Below are 24,081 nucleotides of genomic sequence, written 5' to 3'. Positions count from 1 at the left end.
TTCTGTCTATCTATCTAGTTATTCAGAGTTCTAGTTATCTTTCTGTCGATATCTTGATCTATATGTTGTTCTATCTACTGTTCTATCTCTCGGTCTCAAACAAACAGATAGATCTATTTGCAATGTCCCATATGCATATGCACATCATTTATGTCCTCGTATGAATCAGACAATGTGGAAACACTTCATTACCCAGAATGCCACTTCCTGTGTGGCTAACTTAGTTAAAATAACTTGAAATGAAGCTAATTCCTAAATTATAAAATTCAAGACATTCCCTGGCATATCCGCACGGGGCACAGTTATAGCATAATCTTAAAACTGCATTGGGTGTTTATTAATATATTGCACATCTAGGAAAGCTGTACTATAATCCAAATCAAAATACGGTTGTCCAGAAACGTATACATCACTTAACCTGAGAGTAATTATTCATGAGATATGCTAAGTTTGCGTTAGAGGGTGGAACTCATCAGTTCTGTTTGCTTAAACTCTTACACCTGCAGCTCAAACAGGATGTTATCCGGGTACCTGCTTTGGCGTTGATCACATGAAATCCTGCACTGCAACGGTCTTTGATGCGGATATGGCGCAACCAGACAAATAACGCAACAATATGCGCGACTGTGCACAATGAACGCAGCAAAAAGCTTCATTTTAATCAGATGAAAGTTGCTTTGTTTAAGCCTAATATTTTAATGATTGTTGGGTTTCGCGGAGGAATGATGGGAGATCTTCCAAAGAGATGTTTCTGTTTGTGTTTGTATGTCATTATTTCTGTAAGTACAGTGAGTGCATTTCAGACGCAAATTCGAGGTAGACCTGTAGTTTACATCCATAACTTAATATATCTGTTGTATATTTGTTTATAAGCAGATGTCTTTACCTGGCTGTCTGAGCAGGTCCAGCAGCACAGGTAACGTGGCTCTTGATGACGCACCTGGCGAGCCCGTCTCCAGCTGTCCTTTACGCGTAAAGTACAGCTGTTTTCAGTCGTCCGTTGTGCATGTTCAGGTTCTGGTTTCCTTCGATACTGGATCTACCTCAGCCGTTTTCCACAAATCCTGGACCTGCGAGCCAGGACACTCCAGAACCCGCTTGGTAAACGTGCGTTTTCCTGACTGGCTTGTGTACCGACCTGACTGGATAATACACGGGTCTGACTGGGTTCTCAGCTGTTTATTGCGTGCTTGGATCGGACCGGATGAGTCCACCGGACCTGGCAGGTTTCCAGGAACCAGTGTGACGGTTCTCCTTGATATTCAATCACCACTGAGTCGACCCTTCAAACAGCACCAGCTTTGTGCCAAATGGGACACCGATTTGCTCTGGAGAGTCAGAAGAGATGACATGCCACAGTGCTTGGAGGAAAATGGTATTATATTATATGTAATATACATAAATGGCACAATAATGCCACTTTAAGTGTTTTTATTTGCAGTTTACATCATAAAAAGTGCATTCTCTACAAGTTGTCACACTCTTTTCTTTAAGAGGTGGCATCTCTTCTCTCCACAATATATGCTTCTACTGGTGAACGTTATGGCATCATCAAAACCCTCCAGCCATTCAGAAATGAAGTTTTGGAAGGGCTGAGAATCAAATCCATATATTATCCCTGGTGGGAGCTTCTTTATTTCTACTAATTTGGCAACAAGGTTTAAGATTATCATTTAATTTGTGGAATAACTTCATGATTGTTGACTTTTTAGGTTTGCTGTTTCGCTTTGGGTTTTGGTGGAGAAACCTTGCAGTAACCCTTTATGTGGGCTTCTGCTGCACATTGATTCTGAAGATAATTATGTCACCCCTACAATGTTCCTCACCGACACTGGTAAGGCTATGAACCACTTATTTCTGTTTTTGATCAGTTACAAAATGTACCAAAATTTCCTGTGGCTCAGTGGTTGAGGATTGCATTATCAGCCCTAAAGGTCGTGGGTTAAATTCCCAGAGAACACACATACTGGTAAAAAATAAAATAAAATGAATAGCTTGAACAATAATAATAATATAGCTCGTAAGTCGCTTTGGATAAAAGTGTCTGCTAAATGCATAAATGAAATGTAAAATGTCTGATTTGTTCAGGTAAGATTCATGTCCAGGTGCATGGAGATGCCAGGTACTCCTCAGCGTTCCTTTCATCTTTTAAGGTTCCTCTTCATCAGTGGTGTCGAATCAGCCTGGAGATTCTGGGACGTGTAGTAAGTTTAAGGATGCATTCATGTGTAATGATCTCGTAGTATTGTTGGTGCACAAAGGCCACAGATTTGGTTCTCAAATTGTTTCAGAAATAGCTTATTGTTATCCTACAGGCAACAATGGATTCAAAATTTAGTTTTGCATGAGAAAAGTTCAAGTTGGCAAATAAAGGTGCATTTACATTTTTTTTTTAAATTAATAATAATTTTAGTGAAAAACAATATCTTATGTATCTGCATCTATAAAAGCATACACCTATGGATTTATTTATTTTTATACAATGTAACATTTATTCCAGAACATGTTGAAATGAAAAACGTATTTATTTGGTTTAAAGTGGGCCTTAACATAATGTCTGAAAACGATTATATTTGCACACAGAGATGGCCTTGCTTATATTGTAAGCGAATACATTTTTTATATTTTGTTGTCCAGGCGTGTGCCCATATAATTTGTCTCTCAGTTGCAATGACATTCCTACATTTCTCTAATTCACTATTCTTGTGCCAACTGATCCAGGCATTTGTGAAACTCATTTCCCCATATTTCCCTCTTCTGTAGGCGACAATTTCTATTGCATGTACGGAAGGGCAGCAGAAGTTTGTTAGCACAGCTGAGCATGTGTAAGAATCTTCCTTTAAAGCTGTAAAACTTACATTTCACAATTGTTACATTTAAGAAAGATCTGGTGTTTTGGGCAGATTTGGCAAAAACATCATGTTGGACGACACGCAAGGATATTTTGTGATTGGTGGAGGTAAATTTGTACGAGGCATTGAAGGATATTATGGACCAGCTACATATTATCGTATAGAAGGCCTCCCAGCTGACCAGGTAAGACATAATAGGATGTTTTGTTTATTATATTATATATTTATATTTATGCATATGGTTAATTATTCTTGGTAGTGACTTACATTGCGTTCAATATATATAATAATAACGTGTGTGTGTGTGTGTGTGTGTGTATATACTACGATATTTTACATCTCCACAGGCTGAGATTGACCCTCCTCCTGTAATCTCAAAAGTGAATATAACCGGATGGTTCCAGTCTTGTGAGAATTTCAAATCAGAGCTTTTTCTGTCTGCACTAGATGACTCTCTTGCTGTAAGGAGATCATCAGGTCAGTACCATGGATGTCCACTAGATGGGACTAGAGAGTAAAATATGTTTTTGTCATTGTCTCCAGTTGTTTTGTTTCACCACATCAATATTCACATGCAGACAGCTGTTTGGACACATACACAGAGCTGCAGATGAATCACAGTACTCTCAACTCAACAGAACAGTGTATGTTCTTTGAATCAAATCCTTATAGATGCCAAGCTGCACAGTTGACCAAACTACTATCACAGAAATATGGTACGATTGTATTTAAACAGTTTATTGATGGGTGTTCACCGCATACACACTCTACTCTTTAAAAGTTTGGGGGTCAGTAATATTATATAAAGCTTATATTCTGTTATTGTTACCTGTTTTGTAGGCAGGGTGAATGCATCAGCTGTGGGCAGGATTCTGTATGCTCTAGTCCTTCGTAAGATCAGTACAGCTCACAGTCTGGATGTTATAGCCCGGGTGAAGCCTTTCCTGCTGCAGTCTGGCTGTTTGGGAGACAACAGAGCACTGCATCTGGCCTCTGTACTGTACAGCAGTGGATTCGGAGTCAGGAGACAGCCGTACAAGGTGTGTGTGTGTTTGTCTGGGATAATGTGGTTTCTCATGCATCTGTTCTACATGTCTAATCTGAACTCTGTGAAAGTGAATGAGGATTAGTAGTTCAACATGAAACCTGATTTGTGGCATCGCAGGCATGGCTGTTGGCCCTGCTGGCGGCTCAGAAGGACTGGAGGCTGGCGCTCTTACGTTTAGGGCACATGCATCATGTTGGTGACCTGGAGGTGACCCCTGACCGTGACCTTTCCTATGCTTATTACATTAACATCGCAAGACAAACCAGCATAGATCAGAAGAATCCCTCCCCACAGCAAGTAAGAGAATTTTTAAGTCTCTTTTTTGAAAACAGCACTCAAATTCGTCAAATCACGGAAGATGGTTTAAAAAGAAAAAAAAAAGAAAAAAAAAATATATATATATATATATACAGTATTGTTCAAAATAATAGCAGTACAATGTGACTAACCAGAATAATCAAGGTTTTTCGTATATTTTTTTATTGCTACGTGGCAAACAAGTTACCAGTAGGTTCAGTAGATTCTCAGAAAACAAATGAGACCCAGCATTCATGATATGCACGCTCTTAAGGCTGTGCAATTGGGCAATTAGTTGAATTAGTTGAAAGGGGTGTGTTCAAAAAAATAGCAGTGTGGCATTCAATCACTGAGGTCATCAATTTTGTGAAGAAACAGGTGTGAATCAGGTGGCCCCTATTTAAGGATGAAGCCAACACTTGTTGAACATGCATTTGGAAGCTGAGGAAAATGGGTCGTTCAAGACATTGTTCAGAAGAACAGCGTACTTTGATTAAAAAGTTGATTAGAGAGGGGAAAACCTATAAAGAGGTGCAAAAAATGATAGGCTGTTCAGCTAAAATGATCTCCAATGCCTTAAAATGGAGAGCAAAACCAGAGAGACGTGGAAGAAAACGGAAGACAACCATCAAAATGGATAGAAGAATAACCAGAATGGCAGACGACCCCCAAACTCTGAATTCAAGCCACAGTACACAGTGAAGACAGTGAAGCATGGAGGTGCAAGCATCATGATATGGGCATGTTTCTCCTACTATGGTGTTGGGCCTATTTATCGCATACCAGGGATCATGGATCAGTTTGCATATGTTAAAATACTTGAAGAGGTCATGTTGCCCTATGCTGAAGAGGACATGCCCTTGAAATGGTTGTTTCAACAAGACAATGACCCAAAACACACTAGTAAACGGGCAAAGTCTTGGTTCCAAACCAACAAAATTAATGTTATGGAGTGGCCAGCCCAATCTCCAGACCTTAATCCAATTGAGAACTTGTGGGGTGATATCAAAAATGCTGTTTCTGAAGCAAAACCAAGAAATGTGAATGAATTGTGGAATGTTGTTAAAGAATCATGGAGTGGAATAACAGCTGAGAGGTGCCACAAGTTGGTTGGCTCCATGCCACACAGATGTCAAGCAGTTTTAAAAAACTGTGGTCATACAACTAAATATTAGTTTAGTGATTCACAGGATTGCTAAATCCCAGAAAAAAAAAAATGTTTGTACAAAATAGTTTTGAGTTTGTACAGTCAAAGGTAGACACTGCTATTTTTTTGAACACACCCCTTTCAACTAATTGCCCAATTGCACAGCCTTAAGAGCGTGCATATCATGAATGCTGGGTCTTGTTTGCTTTCTGACAATCTACTGAACCTACTGGTAACTTGTTTGCCACGTAGCAATAAAAAATATACTAAAAACCTTGATTATTCTGGTAAGTCACATTGTACTGCTATTATTTTGAACAATACTGTATATATATACACATACATATATAATATACATTTCTCTAGTTATATTTATATATTACAGTTGCTTTTACATTCTCTTGCAAATAATGAGAAACCATAGTTTTGAGATCACAAATGTTTTGCCAGAGAACAGTATAGTTTTGTGAAAATGTAATAGTTATTCATGGAAACGTATATATATTTGCGCAAAAACAATAGTTTTGTGAAAGAATGCTTTTTTTGATGTGTGTGTGTGTGTGTGAGGATGCAATATATTTCTGTGAGAATAACACTACCATTTTGTGAAAAATAAAACAATACAATGTTAGAATACAAAACAGCACAAGAATACAATGTTTTTTTGGAAGGGAATGCAATCGTTTAGAGCAAAAAAACGACACACATATTTTGCTAGAAATTGCAAAGTTTCTAAGGAGAATATAATTATTTTGTGAAAGAACACACTTGTTTTTGTGAAAGCAGTGGTTTTGCAGGAGAACGTAATAGTTTTGTGTGAAAATGCAATGGTTTTGTGTGGGAATACGTGCTTGCTTTGAGCAAGGGCAACATTTCTTAGGGGAGTATGATTTTTTTTTTTCATCACCATGCCCCCTTAGGGGCTCTGTAAACTTCATCTTGTATTATTGGGGATAAATTTAAATTTTACTTTTCAGTTTTAATACAGGGTTTAGAAAGAAAAATGAGGCTGTGAGGCACAGCAAAGCATTGAAAATGTTTTTTTTTAGTCAGACCGAGTAAATGTGCTTCATTGCCTTTATTTTTCTTTGGCATCAAATTTAAGACTCTTTCAAGGTCATTATGAAATTAGATTCACATAAAAACTAACCCTTAAATTTAATGATGTGTTGGGTTGTGTTGTGTTGTGCAAGGCAATTTGAATAGCTTTCTATTCTTCTCTGTAGACTTTTGTTGAGTTGATACGTTTAAATGATGAAGAGACCCTGAAGGCCCAAACCAATGAAAACCACGATCTGTTTCACTGGCTAAAGCTGCAGGCGCGAAGTGGAGTGGCTGAAGCTGAGGTATTAAAACATCCAGCTATTTTTTTTTATATATATAAATGATAAAGTGCACAGAGTGTTCCTTTTTGATGTTACAGTATTTCTCTGTACTAATTATTTCAGTTTAAAAAAACTTTCTATTTTAATATATTTTCAAATGTAATTTATTGCTGATGCAAAGCTGAATTTTCAGCATCAGCACCTTCAGTAATCATCCTAATATTCTGACTGTGTAGCTCAAGAAATATTTCTTATGATATGAATTAATGTTGAAAACTGTTGTGCTGATTAATATTTCTGACATCAAACTTTTAAATGCTAGTTTATTTATTTACTTACTAATTTTTCTTTAGCAAGCAATGGGGCGCATGTTATTCTGGGGTCAGCAAGGAGTGTCTCCAGATATTCAGACAGCAGTGAAACACTATGAGAGAGGTGCAGTCAAACTCCATGACCCCGTGTCCATGTACGACTACGCCATTGTGCTCCTTACGGTCAGGATTCTTTGTCTTTGCTCTTATATGCAGTCCTGAATCTTCTGTGTGATTCTTGTGTGATGGTTCGTGAAGAATATTTGATTTGGCCAGCAGAGGGCAGTCTTGCAAAGTGTTTAAAATGAATGATGCTGAAGAGGAGATCAAATGTACTAAAGATCGTATCATATTTTCTTGTATTAACAGGGTCAAGGAGTTCCAAAAGATGTTCAGAAAGCAGTCACGTTCCTGAAGAAAGCAATAGAACAGGTATATCTTGCAGGTGCTGTGTAAAAGTTTGTTTAAAACCAGGGGTTTTCAAACTGGGAAAAGAGGACTGGAAGGGGTGCTAGGGAGCTTGTGAAAAATGAAGGAAAAATGTAGGTAAAAAAAATAAATAATACAAAGTAAATAATACAAAAATATGTAATTAGATATATTCATCAATGTATACAACATCTGACAGTACAGTACTATGGTGAGAAAAAATTGGGATGCCAGGGGGTGCTAAGGGATAGGTGTAAAATTAACAAGAAAAAAAAAGTATAAATAAAAACATTAAAATTATGTAATTTTTTTTAATAGTGCTGGGTAATGATTAATCTCATCCAAAATAAAAGTTGTGTACATAAAATATGTGTAAATTTGGTGTATATGTATATAAATACACACGCATACATGTACATATTTAAGAATTATAAGGATATATTTATTTTCAATGTGATTAATCATTGCCCAGCACTAGTTTTTAAATAAGTTATGTATTATTATTATTATTATTATGCACAGACACACACACTATATATAGATATATTCAATAAGTAAATAATAAATATATCTGACAATATAGTACTATAATGAGAATAGAAATGGGAACTAAAAACTTCCTAAATATGTTTTATAATATTTTCACAGTAAATGCAAAAATAATAGGTCTTTATACATAAAATATGTAGTTGCCTTTTACATTTTAGGACTGGGGTTCCTCATATGATTTATTTATGTTTGAAGATGGAAAAAGCGTCTAGTTTTGTCTTCATTTCTTGTGTATATTCATGTTAATGGCATGAATGATGGCAAATGGCAACTGTACAGTACTTGTTTTGAAGTGAATTGTCATATTAAAGTGAGGCAACTAATTAATATAATTGGATTATTAAATGCAAGTGCATATGCTCTTAATGTATGTTACTGAATGTAATGGATCACTGTTTTTACTGACATATTTACCACTCAATCCACGACCTGTATGTGATTTTTACACCCTGCAGGGGTTTGTTCCTGCTATCACTGCTCTGGGCTGGTACTACGAGCAGTATGAGAAGGATTACGAGAAGGCTGTACATCTGTGGGAAGAAGCTGATGCCAAAGGTCACCCTGATGCTGCTATAAATCTGGGAGTTTTCTACTCTCAGGGCCTTTATCCTGGACAACCTGCCGACCAGGTAAACACTCACACGCTGAAGTGCTTTTACACCTCATATTAATCAAATAAAGTGTTTCGTTAACTATGACTTTCCTTCTTCATCAGTTTAAGGCATATAAGTACTATTTAAAGTCAGCCCAGAGAGGACACTTAAACGGTGGCATTGAATTGGCTGATATTTGGATTCATGGGATTCCTGGACGAGTTGCCAGACGCCCGGCAGATGCTGTTCTGTATGTAACTCAAAATAATATTATGCATTATTAATATATATTTTAATGTAGATATAAAAGCAAGCTTCATCTGCCATTCACGAGCATCATTCAACTTATCAAATTTGGCTCAAAAAAATCTGAATGTGCACATGTTCACTCATTGTGAATGGGCATGATGCCTCTGTTACCCATAATCCCCTAGTTGTTGAACAGATTCAGTTTTTATTGTGTGGCACCAAGTTATTTCTAGCTCACATTTTGCTGTTGCATTAATAGGAAAGGAACTTTTCTCTTTCTCTTTGGACTTTAGTTGGGTTAAATGGGCGTCTGAACAGAATGGATATCTGGGAACAGTCTTGAGGAACGGACTGAATGCCTATTTCAGAGGAGACTGGTAAACCTGGCCACCGAGATATAGATGCAGATATGAATCTATAATACTCATAATATTCAATTACAGCATGAATACCCTTTTAGACTTCATTTACATTTGAAAAGGATGTTGCACTTTCTATTGTTTATTTCATCCTCTCTCTCTCTCTCTCTCTCATTGTTGCAGGATCATGTCTTTGATTTATTACCTGAGTGCTGCAGAGAGTGGATTTGAAGCAGCTCAGTTTAATGTGGCGTACCTGTGTGAACTCAACTCAGTGAGTCCATTCTAAACCGTTTCTTTAGATTCAGATGAACTTCTTCACTTCAGTGGCTTTGACAGATGTTTTATATATTGTAGGTCTCTCTGGATCCAGCGCTGGTGACTCAGTGCATGTTGAGATATTATAACATGTCAATACAGGCTCAAGATCCGGCTCCTTACGGTAATAAGGACTAAAATATAAATTCAAATTATGTGAAAATGTATTGTATATGTCTTTGTAAAAAGACATGTCGTGATTTGTTTTAAAATTATTTTTATTTATTTTTTATTTATTTACTTTTTATTAATGGGGAAAATATTTTAATTTTTATATTTTTTATTGAATTTTGTTTTACTTTTTTTCTGTATAGTTATTTTAATTAATTTATTTGTAATTACTGATATCTTTTTTTATTTTTATATATATATATATATTAGGGTCTGTTCATTTATATTTGATCTGAAAAGGTTGACAACCGCTGCAGTAGAATATAAAATGAATGTAATTTAGTGTGGGACAGAGTGGCAGTCATATATCTTTATATTGAACTGAGATGCTTGTCGTGAAGGGCACCTGAGGTTTGACTCTGTCCTGCGTCAGTGCATCAGTACATGTGCTCTTTCTCAAGCTCTCTGTAGCTTAAGCTGGAGTCTCTGCATGCGGTGATGGATGTTTGTTTCCCTCTCAGCTTTGATCAGAATGGGAGATTTGTTCTGTGGCGAACAGGCTTTGGGCAGAAAAGAGGTTTCTGATGCCGCCGAGCTGTACAAGCAAGCAGCTCTCAAGAATGAACCGCAGGTACCTGTATCAGCAAATGGACTGAAGTGTAACCTTGAATGATCAGGAATCATCATTTATAATAAATATGTGATTTCAACTGTATATATGAGTAAGTAAACAATAGCCCAAGTTTATTTAATTAATTATTTTTTTCATTTGTTCATACAAGGTATGTTTGTCATTCTAATAAAATATATTTATTTGTTTTTGTTTTAACAAGCTGTATTTGTTCTAACAAGCTTTGTTTATTTGTCTTAGTTTTTAAGTTTTTGTTTATTTGTTATAACAAGTGAAAAGTTTCTTTTAACAAACAGTAGTTTATTTGTTCTGAGAAACATGAAAGTTGATCTCTTCTAACAAGCTGTGTTTGTTCTAAAATATTTGTTTTTTATTTTCTCCAAGTTTTGACTGTTTTATGTGTGATTTTTTTTTTTTCTTTTCCTACAAGTGCTATTTTGTTTTAACAGCAGTATTTGTTTATTTATTCATTTGTTCTAATGCACAATATTTGTTTTGTTGTTGCTTTATTCATATTATTCATAATAATAATAATAATAATAATAATAATAATAATATTATTTGTTTTGCTTTTTTATGTTGATTTTTTGTTTTTGTTTTAAATTTCACTGAATTAATTTCAAATTGGATTTCGGTCTCCTCAGGGTTGGTATAATCTTGGCCTGCTTGTGCAAAGTGGAGAATCTCTGCCGTTTAGTGTGCTTTCTGAGCTCAATTTGCTCCACCTTCACTTAACAGACAGACAGATGCTTCTCAGCACCCTGTACCAAAGGTAAGACAACACCACAATCATGAAACATCCAGACTGCCATTATCTTATTATATATTGTTCTAACAGTCTATTACAGCATATGTATATATTTTCCATAGATGTAGAGAGACCAATAGCACAGATGCCTACCTGCCCTGCACACTGGCACTGTTCAGCGCACACCTGCAATCTTTACAACTACATCAGGATACTGCAGTAAAGGTCTGTCTGTTCTTGTCTTTGAAGTAGAAATATTGATTTTTGGCTGTCTGGACCAAAAGTGTACTGTAGCATTGAACATTTAATTGAATTATAAAGCAGTCAGTCAGTCAACCACAAAAAAAAAAAAAAAAAAAAAAAAAAACAGCCTGGATGAACTCCTTGTTGTTTAATTTGCTTATTAGTGTATAATCGCCTCATGGGGAAGCTCCTGTGGTTACTGTGTTAACATCATAATGATTCGTCTCTGAGATTGTCTAATGATGAGAGGCTAATTTTCACAAGTAGATGTTTTCTCTGTTCCTGTAGCTCATTGCCACAGTTTCGGCTGCTGTCGGAGCTCTCTCTTTTGTATTTGGACTAATTAAATGGAGGACAACACCACTCCACCAAACATCTCAATCTCAAGCATCTGCTTCCAGCCAAACTCAAGAGGAGGAATCCTAAAGAAAACTGCTAGATAACTCTTATTATTGTTTATACACAAGTCTCAATATTCTCTGTGCACTTGTTTAATCCTCGTTTTTATGCCACTAAGAGATGCAGTATAATTACAAAATGCAGTATAACTTGAAATTGAAGCACAATCTGACATGTAATTATACAGGGATGTATGTTGCATTTCTATTCTGGTGAACTTCAAGAGATCACCCAAAAATTACAATCCTGTCATTTTATTCACCAAGTTGTTCCAAACCTGTATGAGTTGAAAACAAAAAAGACATTTTTTAGAACACTGGTAATCAAACAGTTTCAGGTAGCTATTGACTTCCATACTATGGGGGGAAAAATACTATGGAAGTCAATGGCTACCAGCAACTGTATTTACAAAAAGTCTTCAAAGCATCTTTTTTGCTCATCAGAAGAAAGAAACTCATACAGGGTTGGAACAACTTAAAGGTGAGCAAATGATAACAGAACTGTTTTTTTTTTTTTTTTTTTTTTTTTTGGTAAACTATGCCTCTAATAGTTTTTTTTTTTTTTTAAAGCAAAGCAACAGATTTATTTGTAAATTATACCTTTAAAAAAAAAAAAAAAAAAGTTACTTTTAAAGATTTTTCTTCCTCGTGTTTGTCACTTCTAAAGAATAATAATAATAAAGACATATTTTAAAATGTAATTCCTGTTGAACTCTTTGGCTTCTTGTTTCTGACGCGTCATTTCTTCAGAGAGTTCTGGCTGTCTCAAGGCAAACTCACTTTTCCCCCTCTTGGAGGTACAGTGTCCCAGCGGGGGCCACTCTGCCTGTGTGTAATGAAAGAGTGTGAGGACTCGCGAGGCTTCTGCACAGACTGATGCAAACAGCAGGTGTGCAGCAAGCTGTGATGTGCCCACGGCCACACCAGGGCCCCGGGAACACACACCGCAGCTCATGCTTAATTAAAACAACACGAAAAACTGACTAACCCTCGGAGAGAGGGAGTTCACCACACTGTGTCAAGAGTCCAATCGTCAGGGGATGGTAATCTTACTGCGTTTGCATTCAAATAATGTGATGCTTTCTGTGAGACCCCCATTCTGGTGCCTCGTCATGATTTATGCATTTCACTTGGGCAGACTTACAATATACCTAATGCAAAGATCTTTTATTAAATAGTTTCTCTAAATTGTTCAGGGAATATGTTGGACTCGGCACACCGTTCAATCAATGTAATAGCTAAAGAAACAAGTTTTAAAGTCCTCAATCATCCTGAGAAATTGCCTCTGAGCTCTTTCTCCCCGGCCTGCTTTTATGTGTAATTGCTAAACTTTAGATGATGTTTGTGACTTTAAAAGGCTCCAGAGGAGTGTGAGGTATTTGGCACATTCCAGAAATAGGGTACAAAATAGGAGTTGCAAGTCTTAAATGTAAGTTAAAGAAGATGCTTAGGCTTTCAAAAATGTTTTCCATCCATCCCAGGAATTTAAACGAAACGTTAGCGTTATTATTATTATTTTGCATTACTGAATGTTGCTTTGCACAGTAGTTATGATGAACTGATCACTTTTTTTTTTATAAATATTAACACTGGATTTAAATTTGGCAGATGGGGGCATATGTTTAATGTGTTTAAATGATAATGAGTAATATTAATAGTATTTTTTGTTAGCAAGGATACATAATATTACAATTTTAAAATTGACAGTAGATATCAAAAAAGAAAGTAAAGACCTTTGCAAAAGATTTAATATTATATTATTTTCTGTTCTGTTCTGTTCCATTCTTCAAAGAATTTAAAAAAATGCATGGTTTGCTCAAAAATATTAAACTGTTCTGTTATGTTTCCTGAGCACTATTCTAAATTGAAGTAATGTTTCACAATATTAGTGTTTTTACTGCGTTTATTTCATCAAAAATAGTTAAACAATTTTCCAAAACATAAAATAATATTTATTATTATTATTATAAATTTTTAACATTAATGGAAAGTGCTTTTTTGTCATTAATAATAATAATAAAACACATTTGTTAACAAAAAAAAAATTTTTTTGTTTTGATGTTTTATTTTGGGAAAATAAGTTATGAATAATTTTTGTACTGTTCTAATTTTTATTTAAGGTTATTATGTTTATGATCTTCAACGTACATGTGAAAATATCCATAACCAAACAGATTGCTCAGCAAATATATGAGTGTGTGTATTTATTAGAATCTAAACCTCATTAAATGGATTTATCTGTCTTATGAGGCATGGGAATGTAGGTATCAATTATGATACAAATTACATATTAATCAACTATACTATGTAAGAATTAAGTTCTTAGTAATTCAGATTATTTTTCAGGGAATGGGTGTGCGCTGCGACACTGCAGTGTTTGTTTCTCACACATCAGGAGTGCTGGTAGTCTCAAAAGTAGTCTCTTCTCCTGGGACGGGCTCCACAGGGCCCTCGGACTCAGGCTCCTCCCCCTCCTCTGAGACCATCCCTCCTGCTTGGATCTCTCCTTCCTTCTCGCCCTCCTCCTCCCCTGCGGGATGAGTACTGATGTGCAGATCTGTGTTTTCGCATCCCATGGCCTCGTTCTTATCAAAGTCACGGAAATTGTTCTTTGCACCCAAGATGTATTTGCCCAGGATGTTGGCCTGGTCCGGCTCGCTCTTGTGCCGCCACTGCAGCTTCTGGTGGAACTCCTGCATCTCAGTGTGCAGTCGGCCGACAACTTTATTCAGCTCGGTGATTCTGTTCCCAACATCTGAGCGTCACAACAACAGCAGTTAGTAACAAAAAGGTTCAGAACAGCGTACTATCATACTACTCATAGTATTGATGCAGTGTGGATCGATTGTATATATATTTTTTCTTTATAGATGAAATTCCTGGATAACAATATTTCCTGGATAACCATATTTCAAGAAAAACAAGTTTTCTCACTTAACACTTTCTTCACTCATTATTTTGTTTAGACTGGATGTTTGTGGCATTTTATTTTAATTTTTACATGAAATTGGATATAAAAATGCAAATTCTAAGATAAACTGGCATTCAAAAGTTTGGGGTTGGTAGCTCTTGTATTGTATTGTAAGAAGTCTCGTATGCTCCCCAAAGGTGCATTTATTTGATAAAAATACAGTAAAATCTGTAAAACTGTGCATTTATTAAATGTAGTTAATGGTAAGTTTAACATTTTCTAATGCGTTATTAAAATGATTAATAAAGACTAAAAACAATGTAAAAAATATATTGTTCATTTACTGCTATTTTTAATTTATTACTGCACTTTATAATGCAGTTTTAACACACCAATAAATGTAAACAAACTAGCAGTGTTTATTTGAAATCATAGCCATTTATAATCTTTAAAAAAAAAAGATTTCTGTAGCTTTAATCAATTTATTCTGTCATTGCTGAATAAGAGTTAATCTCTTAAAAAATAAAATCATACTAAACTTCTTGTCACTTACTGAGCTGCATATATTGAAATCATGTGACAATGTAGTATAGTGCTGTTTGAAGTGTTAACTTTTACAACATCCTTACTGTTTCACATTTAACTTAAACAACTGAAGATGAGCATTGATGCTGATCCCAAAATGGTCATAAGTAACTGTCTTAAAACAAGTAAGTATTCATTTATCAGACACTTTTATCCATTTTAATTTGCAGTACACTTATTATGTTTTTTAATTACAGGGACAGTCCCTTTGGATAAACAGTCTTGCTAAAAGATCACCTTTTCTGGGGTTTGAACCTACAACCTTGTGGTTACCCGCACAGATCTTTGACCTCAAGGTCACCGCTCATTAGGTATATTGTTTGACATAATGTTTAATGCAAAATGTCTCACTATTATGTGTTTTTTTTTCTTTTCTTTCTTTAATAACTGAAATACTGCAAGCTTTTTGCATCATTACCTGATGCCAGAAATATGACTTACCTTTACGCTTGCTCTCTTCAAACTCTCTGCGTGCGGCTTCGATGTAGCGGTGCACTAGAGCCTTGGTCACCTGCAGGCGGTATGGCACTCTGCCCTCACCTTGACCTCCGCTGCTATTCAGGGTATTGCTAGACTAAAAAAAATTTTTAAATATGAAAAACACCTCAACAGCCAAGAATTATGGCGGTTGTAGAGCCAGAATCCCCTCAGATGCTCACCAAAGATGCAATGGGAGGATATTCTGGGGCTTTCTTGTTACTGCAACAGCAAATCTTCCGGCAGATGCTTCTACACAAGACCAGGAGGAACAAAAAGGTTGCATCTGGTTCTAAATGATCTAAAGTCTTTGGTAAAAAAGTGTGAGTTCACATTATGGAGATTATGGAGGTTTGATAGTACTTCGCATCTAGCAGGTCTTCTTACCTCAAGATATAGAAGAGAGCCTTTGGAGATGGGATGATATTAAAGGGAGCTGGCATAGTGAGACCCTCCCTGAAGTAAGTGAGGTAGAGTTTAGAGCGAGCAAACTTCCACTCGACGTCTGCGTCATCCTGAGAGGAACATACAAAAACATTGTCGTTCAAAAGTTTGGGGTTGGTAAAGTTTTGGTAAGGTAAGATATTGTTTTTAAATGAAATCTCTTCTGCTCACCAAGGCTGAATTGATTTGATCATAAATACAGTAAAAACATTTCAAATTAAAATAAAAAAAATTCTGTTTTCTATTTGAATATATTTAAAACTGTGGCATCATTACTCCAGTCTTCAGTGTCACGTGATCCTTCAGAAATCATTCTAATATGCTGATCTGCTGCACAAAAACATTTCTTATTATCAAAGTTGAAAACAGCTACACTACTTCAAAACTGCTGAAAGTTGATGAATAGTAAGTTCAAAAGAATAGCATTTATGTGAAATATTGTTCATGAGGGAGAGTAAATAAAAACCACTTACATTTTTGGGAAGGTTTCTGCAATCGAACCGGTCTACAAATGCTCTCTAATATAATCTTATCTGGTTTATAATGATCTTTTAAGCTTCACACCTCAATCCTCTGGAATGAATTGGAGATCATGGCAATAAGCATGTTGAGTAGCACTATGACGATGAGCAGTGTGAATATCCCGTAGAAAATCCTTCCCACAAACTCAGCCAGAGCGTAATCAGGCATGTCTACGTATTCCTGGTTTGCCATTCCAAACATGGTCCAGAAGAGGAAGTTAAATGTTTCATTAAATCTAAATGGAATACACCAGACAAACAGATTCATGTCCGGGTGATTTCAAACCAAACAAACACATGTAATGACATGTAAACAAACTATTAATCACCTGCCAAGATGTGGAGAAACAACATATGGGACATATATGTTGTTTATTCCGCACAAAAATGCGGTTCCGATGATCATGAGGATGAACATGAACCTGTAGAGCAAGAAAAACATGTGATGAAAGTGATTTTAATGGTGTACTCTTCTCATAGCTATACTGGACGTCCAATCGCAGAGATCAAACGTCAAGATCTGACCTCATCATGTCATCGATCATTCTTCCCATGGATATCTGCAGGGTTCCCAGGGATTCATGGGCCGGCAGAATGTAGGCGAGACGTGTGAAACTCAGCATGCTGGTCACGGCGAACAGAGTCTCTGCAATCAGCTGAGGATCCTCCTGTTTCCAGTCCTCTCGTACTATTCAAAAATAATAATAATAATAATATTAATTTGAGATGTAATTTTTTTTTTTATGTATAGGTAGAAACAAATAACAATTACTATTACTACTGCTGCTACACGTGGAAAATAAGTTAAATGTCAAGTAATTATCATATCATATTTAATTGCATTTTTAAATGTATTGTAAGTTAAATATTAATATAACAATTGATATAAAAAATATTATTATTAATTATTTTAACTGTATTTGTAATTATTATTAATAAAATAAAAATAATTACCACAGTTGTTATTTAATTTATAACAATAATATTTAATTGTATTTTTCATCAATAACACAAAAAAAATTATTACGTTAATATGTAAATGTTATTATTATTATTACTACTACTACTATAAATAATGTTATTATATGACTTTATTATTAAAATATGTATTATTATTATTATTATTATTATTATTGTTGTTGTTGTTTTTATTTTTATCCCAACTGTATTTGTTAATAATATTAATAATAATAATAATAATTATTATTTAATTTATATTACAACAAATATAATAATGATAATACTAATTATTATTATTATATAATCACAATTGTATCATAATAAATCTTATTATTATTATTATTATTATTATTATTATTAACTGTATTTGTTGATAACAGTACTTCTATTGTTGATGTTTCAACTATTTGTTAATAACAATGTTTAACTAAAAATTCAGATAATTTTGATTATTGTATTATGTTGTATCTATCTATATTACTTTAAGTAAGTGTGATATATGGATGGCTTGTTAAAAGAATGAAAAAAAAAGGCTAGTTAAATATATCCTATATGTGAGATGTCACCTGTGTTTGTGAAATAGTCACACAGTTCTTGAGTGCTTGAGTCCTGACAGAGGAAATAGCCCCTTAGCATGATGAGGATGCGCAGTGTGAAGGATGCCAGATACATGCTCAGAACCATCATATCCACAATGTTCCATAAATCCAGGAAGTAACTCTTCAAACCCTCAATCCAAACTTCCTTGCACTCAAACCAGAAGAAACCTACCAATGCAGAAAGATAAACACTCTATTTTAGACAACAATCATAACATTTACTCTCTCTAAATAAATCAAAGACAATTATTGTCTAGACTCTAGATATTTTAATGCCTATTAAGTGGTTTTCCAGTGTTTTTTTTATTTGGCAGCGTGACCCACCAGCAACCCATATCATATGGAGAGAGTTATGGAGAATGTTCTGCTTTCGGGAGGCAAAATCACTGCGGTAGATCTCCATGAAAATCGACTCCGTCAAGAGAGTGATGAGGAACCACATGTATGACGCTGAGTGTAACAGGAACTTAATCACAGGAACCTTCAGCAGTTTACCCAGCTGGCAGAACAAAGTAGGTTTTGTCCATATAAATGAATAAATATTTGAAATGCTCTCCAGCTGTATTAAATAAGGTCGTTTGCATGGGCCCATGGGCCATTATGGTGTTATTTAATTGTTATCACCACTGGCTCAAATTTACCTTGGACTTAGGGGCGATCCAGTAAACGAGGCAGAGAAACGGCATGGCAATGAATATCCCCAAAGACACCAGGAGTTTCCAAGCAGTTCGACTTCCCCTCCAACCAGACAGGCTACCGCACCAAATGGAGGAGAGCACTTGCTGGCAGATGGGATGAGTCACAAACTAGACGAGGAAAACAAACAGTCAGGCCTCCGAGCCAACTGTCAGTCAATCAGACATCCCATACGGCATGAACACAGGGGTCGAACAACTGACAGATGATGTTCACATGCCCTGTGTTTCTCCTCGATCAAAATTAAATAAATAATTCAATAAAATAATCAGTCAAATTAAACTAAATTAAAAATAGTTAGTAGATAGTGACATTTGATCACATTTATAAGTTGCTGCAATAAAAAACCAAAATGAAGTACCTGTTTTTGATTGTAGTTGACCGCCAGTCGAAGACGCGCGAGGTTGGGGATGCCTTCCTCAAACGTCTGTTCATCCAGTTCTTCATCCTCGCTGTCATCCTCAGCGCTGTTGAGGATGGTGGAGACCTCGCTCTGGTTCCGGCACATTCCCAGAAGCTCCACTGCAAACTCTTGACACAGCTGTTCCAAAGCCAGGTACTGCGGCTAAACAGCGGTAAAGAGTTTTGAGAAAGAAATGTTAAAAGTGTGTTTACCGAATGCTGCTAACTATGAAAACAGCTTATTATAAATATACTGACAATTCAATGCAATAATGATGGAAAAACTTGGCAATTATGGGAAAAACCTGATTGTCAAATTATGAAGCATAATCAGTGCAAGGACATGCATAAAAAAAATTCAATGAGTCAGTTATTAGTATACTAATAGCATATTGTCAGTGCTGGGTAGATTACTTACAAATTGTAGTCCATTAATGATTACAAATTACATGACTAAGATATTTAGTAACATAATCTGGATTGCATATTATGTTTGACTAATATTTGATTACTTTTAGATTACTTTTTTTTTTACCCAATTTATCACATAGACTTGAATGGGAATATTGTGTACCATTTTGATTTTTAAACGACAACAAAAATAACAAAAATAAAGAAAATGTAATCCATTCTTTGTTATCAAAACCATAAAATCCTTTAAACATTACATTACAGCAGGGTTTCCCAAACTGTAGATAAGTGGTAAATTCATTTAGGAAGGAAAAAAACTTTACTTTAATACTTACTTTAAGTAAGTAATTTATTTTTTTTGGAATCGGATTATGCAATCCAGATTATATGTTATCAATTACAATCTAACACTAACAATTCTGAGTAGCTCTTGAAAAAGAGACAATTGACTATATATATATTTACAATGTTTTCTATAAATTAATGAATTTTTCTTTGCTCACCTTAAACTCTGGTTCTTTCTTAGAGAGTTTGCGCAGTTCTCGGCTGAGGTGGAAAGCGCTGAGCATGGCGTCTTCTGAGGTGATTGACAGATATGCACGGCTGGCGATGCCTCTGTATGTATTTATACGGGACAGCGAGAACTTAAGTAAGTCGTATTGCCGGCCGTTACGGCACTCCAGGCATGTGCACGAGATGGAGTGAGGCAGAGGAATGTCATGACCTCTCTGGGTCAGCATAGTTACTATCTCATACAGGTCCTTCTGGCAGGCCAGCGTTAGTGGTGTCACTCCTGGTGCGAACTGAGAATCATCAATGGAGTGGTCGAAGATGGCCATGCTGAAAGAACGAACATCCATTTTGTTGCCTTTCTCTTGATCCAGGCGGTCCAGGAGGTGTTTGACGAATCTGGGCTGGTTAGTGTCGACGGCCACCAGCAGAGCCTCGTGAATCTGACGGAAGTCAAACTTGACGCCTAGCAGAAGGGAGGTCATGATGTCTTCGCTGCCCAGTCGGATGGAAAGGTTTAACGCTTCCCTCCATAACCGATCCTCAGATTCGTCCAGCTGGCGGATGATCCCGTCTCCAAGGGAGAGGAGACTGTCCACCCAGGCCATGTTGCCCTCTTGGATGGCGGGGATCAGCTCTGGTGGAAAGTGGAGCTTCTTGTTCACAATCTCCCGCCAGTTGTCTGGCTGCTCAGAGAGACGGGACAGAAGATATTTAAAAATCCTTACCAAACCATCATTAATAAAAGCAAATTCTAAAATGCAAAACCAGGGGAAAAAATTCTGGTCCAATACTGTATAATACAATAATAATACAGAATAAGAAATACAATTTTATTGACACTGTACACTTTTTTTCAACTGCTCTGCTGTTCTTTTTGGGTCAGATTTTATTTCTTTTATTTTTTATTTTTTTAAAGAAACTAACATTTTATTCAGCAAGAATGAAACGATCAAAAGGGGCAGTAAATATATGTATATTGTGTATAAAAAAAAAAAAAAAATTTGCAAAAAAAAAAACCTGTTTACACATATATTGTCGCTGTCATGATCCGGTCAATGAACTTCCATTAATTCACCACCAGAGGACATCATCCACAACACAGACTCTCACACAACACAGTACACTCTGGACTACATTTCCCAAGCTCCATTGCATCAATCACAGTCACCTGATAACAATCACACATGAACCTGAGACCAATCACACACACACACACACAGCATAATCAATCAGACACGCTTTATAAGCTTTGGACTTCCTTTCACACACTGGCGAGTATTGTTCTGCAAATATCCCTCCTTTAGCGATAGCTGTGGATACTTAATGCCTATCTGTGTTAGTTTCCATAGTCTTGTCTTGGTTTCTAGTTTTCATAGTTAATCTTTTTCTTGCCTTGCTGTGTTTTGACCCTTTTGCTCTGGATACTGGATTACCCCTCTTGCTTAGCCCTCTGGATTTTGTTCACTCATCGAAGACCCACGCTTGCCCTAGGGATATTCTTTGGCTTGCCCTCTTTAAACCTGTTTGCCAGTGTTTGACCCATGTCTGCTATGACCACGTCTCTGTGTAATAAAAGCTTGCACATGGATCCACACATCCCGCGACTCGTCAGCCAAGTTACAATAGCACAACTATTTTCAACATTGATATTAGCCTAATAAATGCTTATTGACCACCAGATCAGCATATGAGAATAATTTCTGAAGAACAACAATACATTTAAATTCTAATAACATTTCACAACATTACTGTGTATAAATTCTATTTTTGGCCACATAAATGCAACCTTAGTGAACATAAGATAATTTGTGCAAAAACATAAAATCTTACCGACCTCACATTTTTGAACCGTAGTGTATATACTAGTGCTGTCAGATGATAAATTGCATCCAAAATAAAAGTTTTTTTATTTACATAATATATGTGTGTGTATATCTATGTCTATAGATAAATACACACATGTATTTATATATTTAAGAAAATGTTACGTTTATATATGAAATATATTAATATGAATATAAATATATAATGTACAATATTTTCTAAACATATGCTGTAAGTGTGTGTCTATATATACATAATAAATATACACAATACATAGACATATTATGAGAACCAAAATTTTTTGGGGGGATGTGATTAGTCGCAATTGATCATTTGAAAGCACCATATACTCTATACCTAAATGATGTAAATTATGTACTAAATTCACTGGTTGGATAATAAAATTTCTAAAATGGACAGTTTTAAATCGATTGTTTCGATTCGATTGTTTTCAAAGTCTCATTCTACATTATATGAATGTGTCAAGCTGCTATGTTGGCTGGCAACCATAAACTATAAACATTGTAAACTATTTAAACTATTTAAACATCTTTTACCATATTGCTGTGGTTTTATAATGGCAATAATCCATTAAATTTCATCAGTTACCATGTTTTTTACCACAGATAGTGGCCTTTAAGACCCTCTGCTTTTCATTGTGCCTAAAACCACCCATTACTTTTGGCACTTATATCATTTAATGCCTTGCAATCAAAACCTTTAAATCTGAAACTCACCGTAAGGTTTTCCATGTTCTTAGTGGAGCACCCCAAATCAGAAAACTTCTTTTGAGAAATACGTCAGATCAAAATAGTGAGCAGCTGTCTCATGTCAGCTTGAGATATGAATCCAGAAAGGAACAATATGCTTGTCACCTTTAAGACCTGTTTAGTGATTTTGTCCTTCTGTACAAGCCTTGTTTTTGTCTACTGATGTATCATGTTCTGGGAATTAGCTTGTACCACCCACTCAGCACCAATAACAGAGAAGCTCCCTGAGGATAACACATAAACATGTTATTAGCACACAGTACTGTTGCATTTCATTTGGATAATTACAGTTTAAATTCTGATTACCAATGCCTTCAGAGCGGGTTCGCAAATCATTTGAATCAGATCACGACTTCAGAGCGGGTTCGCGAATCATTTGAGTCAGATCGCGACCTCAGTGCGGGTCCGCAAATCATTTGAGTTATATCGGGACTTTAGAGCGGGCCCGCGAATCATTTGAGTCATTTGAGTCAGATCGCTACTTCAGAGCGGGTCCGCGAATCATTTGAGTCATTTGAGTCAGATCGCGACTTCAGAGCGGGCCCGCGAATCATTTGAGTCGAGTCAGATCGCGACTTCAGAGCGGGCCCGCGAATCATTTGAGTCGAGTCAGATCGGGACTTCAGAGCGGCCCCGCGAATCATTTGAGTCAGATCGGGACTTCAGAGCGGGTTCGCGAATCATTTGACTCGAGTCAGATCGGGACTTCAGAACGGGTCCGCGAATCATTTGAGTCGAGTCAGATCGGGACTTCAGAGCGGGCCCGCGAATCATTTGAGTCATTTGAGTCAGATCGCGACTTCAGAGCTGGTTCACGAATCATTTGAGACGTCAGATCGGGACTTCAGAGCGGGTACGCGAATCATTTGAGTCAGATAGCGACTTCAGAGCGGGTCCGCGAATCATTTAGATAACGACTTCAGAGCGGTTCCGCGAATCATTTGAGTCAGATCGGGACTTCAGGGCGGGCCCGCGAATCATTTGAGTCATTTGAGTCAGATCGGGACTTCAGTGCGGGTTTGCGAATCATTTGAGTCGAGTCAGATCGCGACTTCAAAGCGGGTCCGAGAATCATTTGAGTCGAGTCAGATCGCGACTTCAAAGCGGGTCCGAGAATCATTTGAGTCGAGTGAGATCGCTACTTCAAAGCGGGTCCGAGAATCATTTAGATCGATACGAATCATTTGAGTCATTTGAGTCAGATCGGGACTTCAGATCGGGTTCGCGAATCATTTGAGTCAGATCGCGACTTCAGAGCGGATCCGCGAATCATTTGAGTCGAGTCAGATAGCGGGTTCGCGAATCATTTCATCGTTTTATTATTTGCATCGATTTAATTTAATTTAATTTTATTTCCTGC

General features: G+C 36.3%; 2 protein-coding genes across 2 annotated transcripts; one reads left to right on the top strand and one right to left on the bottom strand.

Moving 5' to 3' along the window:
• Nucleotides 1-528: 528 nt before the first annotated feature.
• Nucleotides 529-12,141, top strand: LOC113114906 (protein sel-1 homolog 3-like). The gene is made up of 23 exons (XM_026282001.1): nucleotides 529-779; nucleotides 877-1,375; nucleotides 1,495-1,621; nucleotides 1,713-1,834; nucleotides 2,089-2,204; nucleotides 2,764-2,825; nucleotides 2,904-3,036; nucleotides 3,200-3,329; nucleotides 3,431-3,568; nucleotides 3,693-3,892; nucleotides 4,018-4,197; nucleotides 6,571-6,690; nucleotides 7,023-7,163; nucleotides 7,350-7,412; nucleotides 8,414-8,587; nucleotides 8,674-8,801; nucleotides 9,094-9,177; nucleotides 9,343-9,433; nucleotides 9,517-9,601; nucleotides 10,110-10,219; nucleotides 10,864-10,991; nucleotides 11,090-11,192; nucleotides 11,499-12,141. The coding sequence occupies exons 1-23, from the start codon at nucleotides 579-581 to the stop codon at nucleotides 11,634-11,636; spliced, it is 3,273 nt and encodes a 1,090-aa protein (XP_026137786.1). The 5' UTR covers nucleotides 529-578; the 3' UTR covers nucleotides 11,637-12,141.
• Nucleotides 12,142-13,992: 1,851 nt separating this feature from the next.
• Nucleotides 13,993-22,718, bottom strand: LOC113114587 (short transient receptor potential channel 2-like). The gene is made up of 13 exons (XM_026281465.1): nucleotides 22,689-22,718; nucleotides 20,118-20,810; nucleotides 19,163-19,366; nucleotides 18,747-18,911; nucleotides 18,430-18,604; nucleotides 18,073-18,273; nucleotides 17,072-17,234; nucleotides 16,876-16,968; nucleotides 16,590-16,782; nucleotides 15,969-16,096; nucleotides 15,764-15,833; nucleotides 15,546-15,678; nucleotides 13,993-14,363 (listed from the first exon to the last, which is right to left on the bottom strand). Exons 1-13 carry the CDS (start codon nucleotides 22,701-22,703, stop codon nucleotides 13,993-13,995), a joined length of 2,604 nt encoding a protein of 867 aa, XP_026137250.1. The 5' UTR covers nucleotides 22,704-22,718.
• Nucleotides 22,719-24,081: the final 1,363 nt, after the last annotated feature.

This window comes from Carassius auratus, chromosome 15 (assembly GCF_003368295.1).
Source record: "Carassius auratus strain Wakin chromosome 15, ASM336829v1, whole genome shotgun sequence".
NCBI lineage: Eukaryota > Metazoa > Chordata > Actinopteri > Cypriniformes > Cyprinidae > Carassius > Carassius auratus.
This window is presented reverse-complemented; position numbering and strand designations above follow the sequence as displayed.